Here is a 13,417-nt window from a genome sequence, read left to right as displayed (position 1 = left end):
ACACAAATGTATAGAGAACCCCCAACAGAAGAGCACATATGAATACTTTTACATCCTAAGCATTTTAGGGTTAAAAGCACCCCCACCCGCACTTTTGCGCAGTATCCCTGGGAGTCAGTGGGAACGGCAAGAGGTAGTTGGGAGGTTAATTTTTTACGCCAGCAGCGAATCCACTAAGTGTCACATTAGCTGTAGGTCAGTCTGTGTATGGGCCATATTTAGCCTCCCCAAACAAAAAAGTCACCCTCCGCCTATGCCCTTCATCCAATCTCCTGCGGGCCTACTGGCTCTGAGCACAAGCTAAAAGCTAATGTGAGTCAGATCTAAGCCATACTATGATCTAAGGTCTCTTGCTATCATCTTTCCACCTCCTTGTTAATTGAAATTACTTAGGATTATTCACTCAGTTGTTTAGTCAGACGAAAAGTAACAGTTCAGAATCTGCACTTTTTCCCTGCTCTCATCAACAAATTTACCTGTTTCTGATACTAAGAGTCCCATTCTTGCCTAATTTTTTTTACTTACTTTTAGCAAGCCCTCTAGGGTTAGGGTGAAGACACACAGAGCTACTCAGTAGCAGCTACTTGTCACGGCTACTGCACCCCAGAAAATCCCCTGCCATAGACAATACTGAGAATTGCCTCTGCTAAAACACACGTAGGGACAATAATCAGTAAATGATCAGCATGTCTGTTTTAGTAGCCACGACAAGTAGCTGCTACTAGTTGCTCTGTGTGTCTTCCCACTTAGGGAGCAAGCCCTTGTAAATGAGTGTGGATGATTAAGTGGGAAATGATGGTAGAGCCACAGAACGAGAGAAGGGCCGCTTTCATAAATGAGTTAAGTGATTGGTGGAATAATTAAAGAGAAATATCTGATGCAGCATCTGTAAGATGTGAGGGAAATCAGATGAAGCTCACTCCAAGCTATTCCACTCTCCTCTCTCAGGTCTCAGTTCTCTGTCTGCCTTGGGGCACTCACTCTCTCTGTGCTGCTTGCAGATCCAACCTGCTTATTATTCCCCAGGTGAGACCTCCTTGGGGAATTAACCCACTCAGGACCGCTATACATGAGTGAGTAGGAGATGAACCTAGGGGAAATATATCTCCCTTCAAACCATTTTCCAGTCACCAGTTCACAAAGAGTGAACAAAACCCACAAATTGGTGCCCTTTTTTGACAGAAAATGGTCTTGGCCACTGAATTAATTCTTCCATTTATCTCTAACCTATTCTCATGTATATCATATATTTCACACAGAAATGATGGAACCAAGTGCAGATCTTCTAGACAATGTGATTGATTATGTTCCAGAAAAGATGTTGAAAAGATCCGGTTGTCATCTAGCTACTCAGTTGAAGCTCATACTATTTAATGTGTGTCTTTCTCACTCTTGGAAAGTCAAAGGACCATGTATAAACCCCAGATGGATGGGTACTCCTTTATCCAATCTAATGACCCTCCTAGAAAATGGATATAATTAAGGATAGATGTCTAAGAACACACCTGTCTGCCTACATATTTACTATATGGCCAAAAATATTCTTCCTTTGTTGCATCCCCCATCATCTCATTCCCAAACCAAGAGGATTAATATGATGTTTTCCTTCCTATGATTGTATAATCATATCTGTTATGCTGTGCTGAGTTCCTCTATATGTTAACACATTGTTCATGGGATTTATCTCTGTTAAGTCACACGAGTATTTATAAAGTTGGGCATGGCGTGTAACTATCTATACAGCAGATCCCTGTCTGCTGTACCATAGTCCGCCCTCCCCGGACCCTCTTCTACCTTTAAAATAGCACTGCAGCATGGGTTGGGAGGTTTGGTGCAAGAGGGACAGGGGTAGGAGGGACTATTTGCTCCGGGCCCCTCAGTTTTTTATGCAGAGGGGCCTGGAGTGTCCAAGTTACACTACAGATTGGGCACTAATGTTAGTTGATCAGGTTTATCCAGCACTTTGGGTTTCAATCCATCATGTAGGTGTTCAGTTGGGTGTAGGTAAGGGCTCTGTGCAGTCCAATCAATTTATTCTTCTGCCATCTGATCAAACATATTCCGTACATGACTTGCTGTGTTCATGAAGGCATAAGATAGGTAAGATGTAAAAATGCACCCAATAAATAGTTCTTGTACTTACAGTATGTTGCTGAAAGACAGTGCATGGTCCAGCTGAGGAGAAGACATTTTAAAAGGGGTGTCTAAATACTTTTGGCCCTATAGCATATTGAACAGCAATGCATATTGAACTGTAGCAAGAGCTCCTTGGCCTAAGTTAACTGACTCTCCTAGGGCCCATCTAATACTATTGTCATAGAAGCACCTCCAGATCTTTTGACAATGACTTTGCTATTCAAAAAAAAGACGAGGTGCAAATTAAAGTGTCTTCTAACAGGAAAGCTAGGATTAGACCTAATTGCATCATTTGCAGGTAAAGAATTTGTTTCCACTAATTATGGAACCTTATAAAATAAATTAGATAGAGTGGGGGCACAATATGAGTGCCCTGGCCCTGAGTACCTGCAGAGATATATGGACCATAGATGTAACACCCTGGCCAGCAGATAGTTTGTCCATATATTGCAATATATTTAAGCTGGCCAACTAAAGTATGTCACAGTCATCCCTGGTCTGGGCACATCTACACTCATCTTTCATCTAGGGACTACATTTTACTTGTAGTCTCAAGGAGTGAAAACAGATTGGGCCAAATGCAGCAGCCAATGGCACATGCTTATTGCAGGTAAGATTCAGTAATGGAACAGATGGAATCCTTGAACCTTGGGAGGTCATGGAATTGACTTCTTGATGGTGATAGCAGCCAGCCTGCTCCAGTTCCATACATACCCCAGCCCTGGCAGGTAGAACATTGCAGTGGGGCAGGGACAATAATAAATATGTACAGTATCCCCTGACAGAGGGAGCCCAGTCTGTGTGCGGCACAGTAAGAAATACACAGTGTGAGGGTTTATAGCACATTCAGGGGAACTTTATTGGGATTTGTCAGTATCCAGTCTGTGAGAATTCTCTGCAGCACATGGAGAAGGTACAACATACAGTATAATATAATCTGCTGCCCCAGACTCGCAACAGGAACCAACCAAAGGCCTCTGGTTATTGATTGATGGTGGGTCCCATTATGAGTCGGTCGCCTATTTTCTATGGCCGCGTCTGTAATAAAGAGAAGGGAATGTTACACAGGGGGATAACAGAACCTTACAGTACATTATTGTTAGTACCAGACAGTTCTGTACAGCCATTTACAGTGTATCCCATGGATCCTGCCATGTTGGGTTACGTGGAGCACATATACTGGGGCTGTAGGGGAGAGTGGGGGGCTCTCTTTTGTCTCTAGATCAGCCCTGGGACTGTTTGGGCTGTCCACAGTGGTTAAAGGAGAAAGAAAGGAATTTTGGCATTTTACAAAGCTAGAACGCTATATTTATTCTGCAGAAAGCTTTACCATACCTGAGTAAATGGCTCTAGAATCTCCCTGTGTTTGCTTAAGATAGCAGCTGCCATTTTAGCTTGGTCTCAGTAGCTTTTGTGCTTCAGCTCTGGCTGCTGGTAGCTCAGATAACACAGCACAGTTTGGAGGGGGAGCAAATTCTGATGGGGGGGGGGCAAATTCTGATGGGAGGGGGGAGCAGGAGAAAGGAGGGAGAGAGGAGCATATTGAGCAAACTCTTGCCCCTGTCCTGAAGGATTTTTCTGAGAGCAGTAAGTCTGATACCAAAAAACATGTTTACAAAAAAAAAGACAAAAATCCTGTGTTTCTTTTGTGAGTGCTTATGTATTTAAATAGACCTTTCTGATAAAGCTTACTGAGTTTTTACCTTTCCTTCCCCTTTAAACTGGGACCCAGATAGACAGACAATGGGCATTATGGGGCAGCCAAGCTATAAGGGATATAAGGGTCAGCCCGGACTTCCCCGGGGGGAGCAGCACATACACAGAGGGGAAATTCAGACAGAAAACGTTAGAATTTTGTGTTTTTCCCACATCTTATTAGAAAGAAAGGCCCTATTTGTAATTTCAGTGAATTTAAAATAAAAATGGCTTACCTATTCCATTCGCAGCACTCCTGCCTTGTACACTGTTCACACCGTCGCACCTGTAAGCATTAAACAGAGTGAGAATTGCTGCCCCCATTCCTGTGCCAACTCCCTGCCCACATTCCCAGCCCCTGGGTAACAAGTCAGGCCGGAGCTTCTTTAAATAATGCTGAGCTGAAAGGCGCCCGTAGCCTAATATGAAGTGAAAATGATGAAGTAGCATTACCATCTCACAGCATTCCTCACAGCGATCACATTCACGCCGCCATCCTGTTTCCTCAGGATGTTCCCCGGAGATGAGAGTTGCAGAGAATACAAGAAGCAGCAGGATTCCCAGGTACTTCATGGTTCTGTGCAGTTGGACCCACTGGTGCTGCTCTGTTACTGCAGGGATCAGTCTGGTGTCTCCCCAAAGCCCCAGCCCCTTATATACAGCCCTGTCCCCACTCCCCGCCCTATCATGTCAGGAATTCCTAATCCGCTTCTATTTCAGTGTCAATGATTATTGTTAATTATAGTTGATTGTGGTAACTATCAGCATAAATAATGTTACATAATATTGTCGTATTTATAGTTTTATAATCCTCCAGAGATATATATATATATATATATATTTGACAATATGTGTTTCTCTCTTCCGAAATGTCGGTATTCAATGCTCGGAATACTGGGTTCATATGTACAGGTATCGGACCTGTTATCAGGTCCTAGGGCATTCCGGATAAGGGGTCTTTCTGTAATTTGGATCTCCATGCCTTAAGTCTACTAAAAAATCATTTAAACATCATTTAAACCCAATATGATTGTTTTGCCCCCAATAAGGGGTAATTATATCTTAGTTGGGATCAAGTACAGGTACTGTTTTATTATTACAGAGAAAAGGGAATCATTTAACCATTAAATAAACCCAATAGGGCTGTTCTGCCCCAATAAGGGGTAATTATATCTTAGTTGGGATCAAGTACAGGTACTGTTTTATTATTACAGAGAAAAGGGAATCATTTAACCATTAAATAAACCCAATAGGGCTGTTCTGCCCCAATAAGGGGTAATTATATCTTAGTTGGGATCAAGTACAGGTACTGTTTTATTATTACAGAGAAAAGGGAATCATTTAACCATTAAATAAACCCAATAGGGCTGTTCTGCCCCAATAAGGGGTAATTATATCTTAGTTGGGATCAAGTACAGGTACTGTTGTATTATTACAGAGAAAAAGGAAATCAGTTTTAAAATTCTGAATTATTTGATTAAAATGGAGTCTATGGGAGACTGTAATTTGGAACTTTCTGGATAATGGGTTTCTGGATAAGGGATCCCATACCTGTACTAGGTTCCTAAACCACTATATCTCAGATACCACTATCTAAAAACGTGGCTAAAAGATCCTGCCATCAATGTGTGCTGGGTTTACTTGGAAGGGTTGAACTTTATGGACTCCCACCTTTGTTCTTGATGTCTAAAATCATCCTACAATTGCAGTTATTCTTTACTTGTGTCCTATTCTAAATCTTTGTTATTTGATAATAACTAATATAAATGTGTTTATAGCATAAATCTAAAACCCCAATACAAATATTACAGGGCCTTATTTACTATACAGGTGCCATTTTACATAATGGCACAGTCCCCAGTGATGCTTCGTAGTGACATCAAACACCATTACCATAGAGACCCAGTTCCCATAGTGCCTGTAAAAACAGTACAAATAATATCTACCATATGTATAACAATATAAAGTATATTTTATTTCCCCGATATATTCATACATTACACACACCCTAAGGCAACAGCAAAAAGGACCTGAGAGGATGCACAGTATGTCCAGACCCTCTGGAATAAAGACTAAAGGGCCTGAGAGGATGCACAGTATGTCCAGACCCTATGGAATAAAGACTAAAGGGCCTGAGAGGATGCACAGTATGTCCAGACCCTATGGAATAAAGACTAAAGGGCCTGAGAGGATGCACAGTATGTCCAGACCCTATGGAATAAAGACTAAAGGGCCTGAGAGGATGCACAGTATGTCCAGACCCTATGGAATAAAGACTAAAGGGCCTGAGAGGATGCACAGTATGTCCAGACCCTCTGGAATAAAGGACTAAAGGGCCTGAGAGGATGCACAGTATGTCCAGTCCCTATGGAATAAAGACTAAAGGGCCTGAGAGGATGCACAGTATGTCCAGACCCTATGGAATAAAGACTAAAGGGCCTGAGAGGATGCACAGTATGTCCAGACCCTATGGAATAAAGACTAAAGGGCCTGAGAGGATGCACAGTATGCCCAGACCCTATGGAATAAAGACTAAAGGGCCTGAGAGGATGCACAGTATGTCCAGTCCCTATGGAATAAAGACTAAAGGGCCTGAGAGGATGCACAGTATGTCCAGTCCCTATGGAATAAAGACTAAAGGGCCTGAGAGGATGCACAGTATGTCCAGACCCTATGGAATAAAGACTAAAGGGCCTGAGAGGATGCACAGTATTTCCAGACCCTATGGAATAAAGACTAAAGGGCCTGAGAGGATGCACAGTATTTCCAGACCCTATGGAATAAAGACTAAAGGGCCTGAGAGGATGCACAGTATTCCCAGTCCCTATGGAATAAAGACTAAAGGGCCTGAGAGGATGCACAGTACGTCCATAGTTCCAAGTATATATAGGATGTAAAATAATTGTTAACTGCAAATCTCAGCCAAGATGACCTTCCAGTAGAGCTATGTTCTAATTTCTTTTGTGAAGGTCTTTGAAAAAACCCAAATAAGCGAATGAGTCTGAGTTAGTTGTGAATAATTGTCTGTGCACTCCTTACAGTTTGTTTTGTGCAAGGTTTCATTTGTCCAAGGGACTATGTACTGTAGGTGTAGTTGCCAAATCTCACCATGAATGGCCTTCAAGCTGGACTCTCCCAGTCACTGCTGCAAATGCCCCTTGGGGGTCAGCCCCACATTTTTGGAGCTGCTGCTCGAAACTGAGGGTAGAACTCATCCTTAGAAGTCCATGCGAGGGGGCCCTGTAAGAGCGGAAGGTGGCCCTAAAGGCCTGTTTGTAGGCAATAACTATGGTGCAATCTATATTAGACTCATCACTAGAGAGATATTGTTTGTAGTCTGGGGGAGTTTCCCACCCACAGCCCTGATATTTACCCTGCTCCTCACTCGCCCCGGGCAGTTAGACATTTTGACAAATTTGGCAACTCTGTTACTGAGATATTCTGGTTGGTGCAGGTCACACAGGGATAATCCACTTATTGTATATTACATCACTATTGGGTGCCGCTATATGATTAGCAGGATTGGGGTTACAGGAGCTTCCTAAATATAAAATTAATCCCGTTCCCCTGGTGTCTGCCAATAACCAATCAGGATTCCTCCTCACACTCCCAAGACACACAGAAATGACAGCAATAGTTGCTGCTTCCAAGTATCAATCAGTTCTTAAACTCAGTTTACACCCAATGGGTAATTATACCGTCTATTAGTTCCACTAGTACTCACCCCCAGGGACATACATTTCAGGAACAACAGAGTTTTTGCTAATAAAGAGAAAACATGTTGTGTGTCCAGCCCTGCTTTAGGCACATATGTTGTCTGATCTATCCCATTGTAAGCAGCAGTCCTGCCCTGCTTTATGGCTGAGATTCTAGCTATCTGTATAACAGAGCATTCTGTCACAGTGGCACAGATCCTATCTGATCCCCCCATTGTAAGCAGCAGTCCTGCCCTGCTTTATGGCTGAGATTCTAGCTATCTGTATAACAGTGCATTCTGTCACAGTGGCACAGATCCTATCTGATCCCCCCCCCCCCCCCATTGTAAGCAGCAGTCCTGCCCTGCTTTATGGCTGAGATTCTAGCTATCTCTATAACAGAGCATTCTGTCACAGTGGCACAGATCCTATCTGATCCCCCCATTGTAAGCAGCAGTCCTGCCCTGCTTTATGGCTGAGATTCTAGCTATCTGTATAACAGAGCATTCTGTCACAGTGGCACAGATCCTATCTGATCCCCCATTGTAAGCAGCAGTCCTGCCCTGCTTTATGGCTGAGATTCTAGCTATCTGTATAACAGAGCATTCTGTCACAGTGGCACAGATCCTACCTGATCCCCCCATTGTAAGCAGCAGTCCTGCCCTGCTTTATGGCTGAGATTCTAGCTATCTGTATAACAGAGCATTCTGTCACAGTGGCACAGATCCTATCTGATCCCCCCATTGTAAGCAGCAGTCCTGCCCTGCTTTATGGCTGAGATTCTAGCTATCTGTATAACAGAGCATTCTGTCACAGTGGCACAGATCCTATCTGATCCCCCCATTGTAAGCAGCAGTCCTGCCCTGCTTTATGGCTGAGATTCTAGCTATCTGTATAACAGAGCATTCTGTCACAGTGGCACAGATCCTATCTGATCCCCCCCATTGTAAGCAGCAGTCCTGCCCTGCTTTATGGCTGAGATTCTAGCTATCTGTATAACAGAGCATTCTGTCACAGTGGCACAGACTTTATGTGACATTTATAATCTGAAACATATTGTTTACTACACTGTAAATAGAAAACACCACAATTATATGATGACTGGATATATTTATTAGCAGAAAACAGCCCAACATTAATGGGAAGTGCATGGAGAAGAAAGCTTTCATTGGGGGAGAGCCTATCCCTTTAGTAATTAGCCAATTGAGCGAAGAGGCTTTACACCAGCTATTGCGCTTCCAGCTCCAGTAAATCGGCAGCCACTGGTTTTACATTTCTTTGTTTTTGTGGACCTTTTAGTGCGGGAATACTGGAAAGGAAACACAAATATTTAGTATAAACATTTAACGCAAATGTCTATAGATTTCTCCCAAGATTCTCACTCTCTGATTTTGGCCTAATCCGAAAAAAGTGGATTCGGTGCATCCCTAATGGTTACTCTATGCACGAGAGTGTCCAACTTGCCTCTTCTAAATGGAGCTTAAGTGTGTCTATTGATGCTAGGGAACCCTGGTATTAACCCCACAGTTCACACGGCGGTAATTACAGGGTTGTGTCCATAGCCGCAACAGACTCGCTCCCACTACAAGAGACACTGATACTTTTCTTAATACATGCACCAGAAGTCTCCCCGTCCCCAATATGGAGATGCTAGCTGCAACTCGTTCTGAAGCACTGGGCTCAAATGAGGTTGAAATCTGGGCATTATTGGTAGAAAATGATGATTTGAATCTGAAATTTGTACTTGCACACTTCATTGGGTTCATAAATGAGGCTTGTACAGGTGTATATTACTCAAAAGCTATGAATAACCTATAAAATATATCCTTATAAAGAGCACATAATGATGCTATCAGTTATAAATAATGTCACTTGTGTCATGTGACCCATTAAATGTACATATTGTACAAAATCACGTAACCCATGTTTTGAAATATAAGGATATTAGAAGCCACCTTGGAGATCTGTGGCCTCTAATAGGCCCGTGGCTTCTCTCCTTGGTGACTTTTGGTATCAGGATAGAACGTTTGAAGGAACTGTCTCTTAGAAAAGCCATAATGGATATTTATCCTTCATCAACATCCTTAACTGGACTGTAATGTAATAATGTCCCTTTATGAATGTTTTAGGGTCATACCTTTGAGTTAACTTGGGGTTCTGAAGGCAGGGGGTTACAGGTCACTTCTACTGGAGTTTGATCAGAAATGAAGGCTGTACAAAGCTTGGTCTCCTGTAGAACAAGCAGATAGGAAAAGGTCATTAGCAGAAGATAAAACAGTGTTAGTACCACTCAGAAGGTGGAGAATCTGGTGGATTCAGCCATTGGCTGAATATCTTTGGACCATAGTTTCTAATAGTGCTGAGTTTTGGACTTGAAAAGAGGTGGAGCTTACAGAGGGAGGAGTTTGGGATGGATTGGGGCATTCCTGGGTATAACTGGGTGGGGTATGGGCAGGAAGAATTTAGCCCAGGGCTGTAACATTGGGGCACTTTATTATAAGTTACTCTCTGATAGACGTTAGAGCCCCCAACCTGCCCTAGGATCCTACTGACTTTTGTTATGTGCTACTACTTACACCATCCGGTTTAAAAGAACAATCAGCATCGGTGTTGGTCTCTGCCCTGAGGCACTCAGTCTCCTTGATAATGAATCTCACCAGCGGGGGATTCTCCTCCAACTGAGAAAGGAAGCAGAGCAATCAGTGGAGCAATATTGTTTAGGGCCCTACTTCAATTCACCCTACAGATAAACCTCTTCTAATTTCCTTTGACCTTGGTTTACAACCTTCTCATCAGTATCTTATTTGAAGTATCTATGTTTTCTATGGAAACCTGAAGAATCAGGGAATATGAAAAATGGCCAAGCAAATGGCGTAGTGGGCAGGATATAATGTACAGGTATAGGACCTGTTATGCAGAATGCTCGGGACCAAGGGTATTCCAGATAAGTAGTTTTTCCATAATTTGGATCTTCATAACTTAAGTCTACTAAAAAAACAATAAAACATTAATTAAACCCAATAGGATTGTTTTGCATCCAATAAGGAGCAACTATACCATAGTTGGGATCAAGTACAGGTACTGTTTTATTATTACAGAGAAAAGGGAATCATTTAACCATTAAATAAACCCAATAGGACTGTTCTGCCCCCAATAAGGGGTAATTATATCTTAGTTGGGATCAAGTACAGGTACTGTTTTATTATTACAGAGAAAAGGGAATCATTTAACCATTAAATAAACCCAATAGGACTGTTCTGCCCCAATAAGGGGTAATTATATCTTAGTTGGGATCAAGTACAGGTACTGTTTTATTATTACAGAGAAAAGGGAATCATTTAACCATGAAATAAACCCAATAGGGCTGTTCTGCCCCCAATAAGGGGTAATTATATCTTAGTTGGGATCAAGTACAGGTACTGTTTTATTATTATAGAGAAAAGGGAATCATTTAACCATTAAATAAACCCAATAGGGCTGTTCTGCCCCAATAAGGGGTAATTATATCTTAGTTGGGATCAAGTACAGGTACTGTTTTATTATTACAGAGAAAAGGGAATCATTTAACCATGAAATAAACCCAATAGGGCTGTTCTGCCCCAATAAGGGGTAATTATATCTTAGTTGGGATCAAGTACAGGTACTGTTTTATTATTACAGAGAAAAAGGAAATCAGTTTTAAAATTCTGTATGATTTGATTAAAATGGAGTCTATGGGAGACAGGCTTTCCGTAATTCGGAGCTTTCTGGATAACGGGTTTCCGGATAAGGGATCCCATTCCTGTATTAGAATTTGGTCTGTTAAAAAGGCCCCTCAGTTGTGTAGACATATGAAAAATAACAGTTCAGAATCTGTGCTTTTTCCCTGCTCTCATTGACCAATTAACCTCCCTCTGACTCCCACCCCTTCTTGCTTTTTTTTTCTTTATCATGTAAAAAATAATTTGATTTGTTTTTCCCTTTGCTGCAATACCCTTTCCATTCTCTATTTTAGCTAGTCTAAAATGTAGTGCCTTAGTTACTCCATCATAGTGTTGTCTCTGCAACATACAGTATCTCAAAGGAGACCATATTATGATTACTGCTCCCATAATGCTCTATTGCTGCAGATAAATTTGGTGTTAGTTATTGTTAAACGTGCATAAAACAAATATATGCAGATGCTACATTGAGTATTTTATTTAATATTTTATTTAATGAGATATAAATATTAATGTGATGAAAATATTTACACCAACCAGCGCTACAGTCCCCCTTTAATGCTCAGGGCGTTGTACTTACATACAGGTCTCTCTCAGGGTGATTCTCTGCTGGTCTGAATATATAAGCGACATTCTCTTGCTCATTGTAGAGATCTGCAGCCTTTTGGGTTAATTCTTTGTCCGGGATGGATATGTTTTGCACCAGAGACAGAGAGTTGAATATGGCACCCACAGTAAGCAGGAGTCTGACTGTCACCCAGCTCTCCATATTGTGGTTTATTGGGACTTGAATACTTTGCGTTTCTTCTTATAAAGACTTTAGAAGCCTCAGTCTCTTGCTTAAGTGCATAGCGTGGTTGAGAAACCAAACACTTGCAACACCATCGGCCATTTGTAACCAGATGCTTGACACATGCAAATGTCTTAATATTGTATTTGTCCTATAGCTCCGCCCACCCAAATCTGTCATGTTTTCCCTACCAGGGTCCTCTGAACATGTTGTGCCACATGCTACCAGTAACCATGTGTCATAGCATAGATCATAGATCAGTGGTTCTCAACCTGTGGGTCGCGGCCCCTTTGGTGGTCGAACGACCCTTTCACAGGAGTCGCCTAAGACCATGGGAAAACACATATTTCCAATGGTCTTAGGAATAATTTTATGGTTGGGGGTCACCACAACATGAGGAACTGTATTAAAGGGTCGCGGCATTAGGAAGGTTGAGAACCACTGGTCTAGATACATAAATTCACTGTTGTTGGGTACAGTCCCTAACAGATGGCACCATTGCTAGAAAGCAGAGGTGCTTCCTACTGGGGTAAAACAACAGTTGTTATTGGATCTTGCCTGGCAATGCCCACTTTGAATTGGTAGGTAGGTAGTGAACTAGCTGTGCACTATTAGTAGCTGCTGGTTCAGCCTCTGCAGTAAGACACAGATAGTAGACTCATTTGGTTCAGTATTGCTTTTCCCTTTGCCCACTAATTCAGAATGTTTCCTTTTCATTTGGCCACCACACTTACTGGGCACGCAGATTAGGAAACAATGACTACAGTAGTTAGGTAGAGAGTTAAGGTCCCGGCCGATTCTAGCTGCCGATATGGGTACCGATACGGCAGCTAATCGGCCCGTGTATGGGGACTACCGACGGGCCTGCCCGACCAATATCTGGCCTGAAATTGGCCAGATATCGATCAGGCAGTTTAAAAAATCTAGTCGGATCGGGGACGGTATTGGCTCGTTGATGCGGTCCCCAAACCGACTTTGCCTATACCCTTCGTTATAATCGATCGCTTGGCCCCAGGGCCAAACGACCGAATTAGCCTGGATTCTCCCGATATCGCCCACCCGTAGGTGGGGGATATCGGGAGAAGATCGCCAAGCGAGCGGATCCGAAGGTGTATGGGCACTTTACAGGGAATACAAATAAGGTGGCTTTACAATGGCTGACCACCATGGGCCAAATGGATGGATACTCTATGACTGGCCATACAGTTCTATGGTTCTGTTAGTGCAGCCCAACAGTCCAAATAGACAGAACTGCAGGAAGTGGAGAGCAGCTATGTTTCTTCTTCCAGTTTCCAACTGAACCCTGACCCTGACATTCATGCCCAGATGGATGGACAATAAGGTTCAAACTGTCCAAACAGATCTGGGCATATATGGCCTGCTTTACTGGAGAGATAGTC

General features: G+C 42.5%; 1 protein-coding gene and 2 long non-coding RNA genes across 3 annotated transcripts in view; 1 reads left to right on the top strand and 2 right to left on the bottom strand.

The window, feature by feature from the left end:
* Positions 1-13,417, top strand: part of LOC116411565 — a 66,120-nt gene that overhangs the window by 51,115 nt on the left and 1,588 nt on the right. The gene's annotated exons all lie outside the window — the stretch shown is intronic.
* LOC116411563 lies at positions 2,965-4,464 on the bottom strand. The gene is made up of 3 exons (XR_004223202.1): positions 4,285-4,464; positions 4,068-4,117; positions 2,965-3,174 (listed from the first exon to the last, which is right to left on the bottom strand). It is a non-coding gene; the product is annotated as an uncharacterized LOC116411563 (long non-coding RNA).
* On the bottom strand, positions 8,620-12,049 carry LOC101732593 (cathelicidin-related peptide Oh-Cath). Its single transcript, XM_004915519.4, has 4 exons — positions 11,808-12,049; positions 10,103-10,204; positions 9,664-9,756; positions 8,620-8,835 (listed from the first exon to the last, which is right to left on the bottom strand). Exons 1-4 carry the CDS (start codon positions 11,994-11,996, stop codon positions 8,722-8,724), a joined length of 498 nt encoding a protein of 165 aa, XP_004915576.2. The 5' UTR covers positions 11,997-12,049; the 3' UTR covers positions 8,620-8,721.

Source organism: Xenopus tropicalis, chromosome 6 (assembly GCF_000004195.4).
Source record: "Xenopus tropicalis strain Nigerian chromosome 6, UCB_Xtro_10.0, whole genome shotgun sequence".
Classification (NCBI taxonomy): Eukaryota; Metazoa; Chordata; class Amphibia; order Anura; family Pipidae; genus Xenopus; species Xenopus tropicalis.
This window is presented reverse-complemented; position numbering and strand designations above follow the sequence as displayed.

What these genes read in the sequence shown, in the direction of transcription:
- LOC101732593 (XM_004915519.4), bottom strand. Translation starts at nt 11,996, where the DNA reads ATGGAGAGCTGGGTGACAGTCAGACTCCTGCTTACTGTGGGTGCCATA. An exon ending in ACCCTGAGAGAGACCTGTAT is followed by an intron (nt 10,205 to 11,807) that starts GTAAGTACAACG and finishes TTCCTTTCTCAG; the next exon opens with TTGGAGGAGAATCCCCCGCT. An exon ending in GTTCTTTTAAACCGGATGGT is followed by an intron (nt 9,757 to 10,102) that starts GTAAGTAGTAGC and finishes CTTGTTCTACAG; the next exon opens with GAGACCAAGCTTTGTACAGC.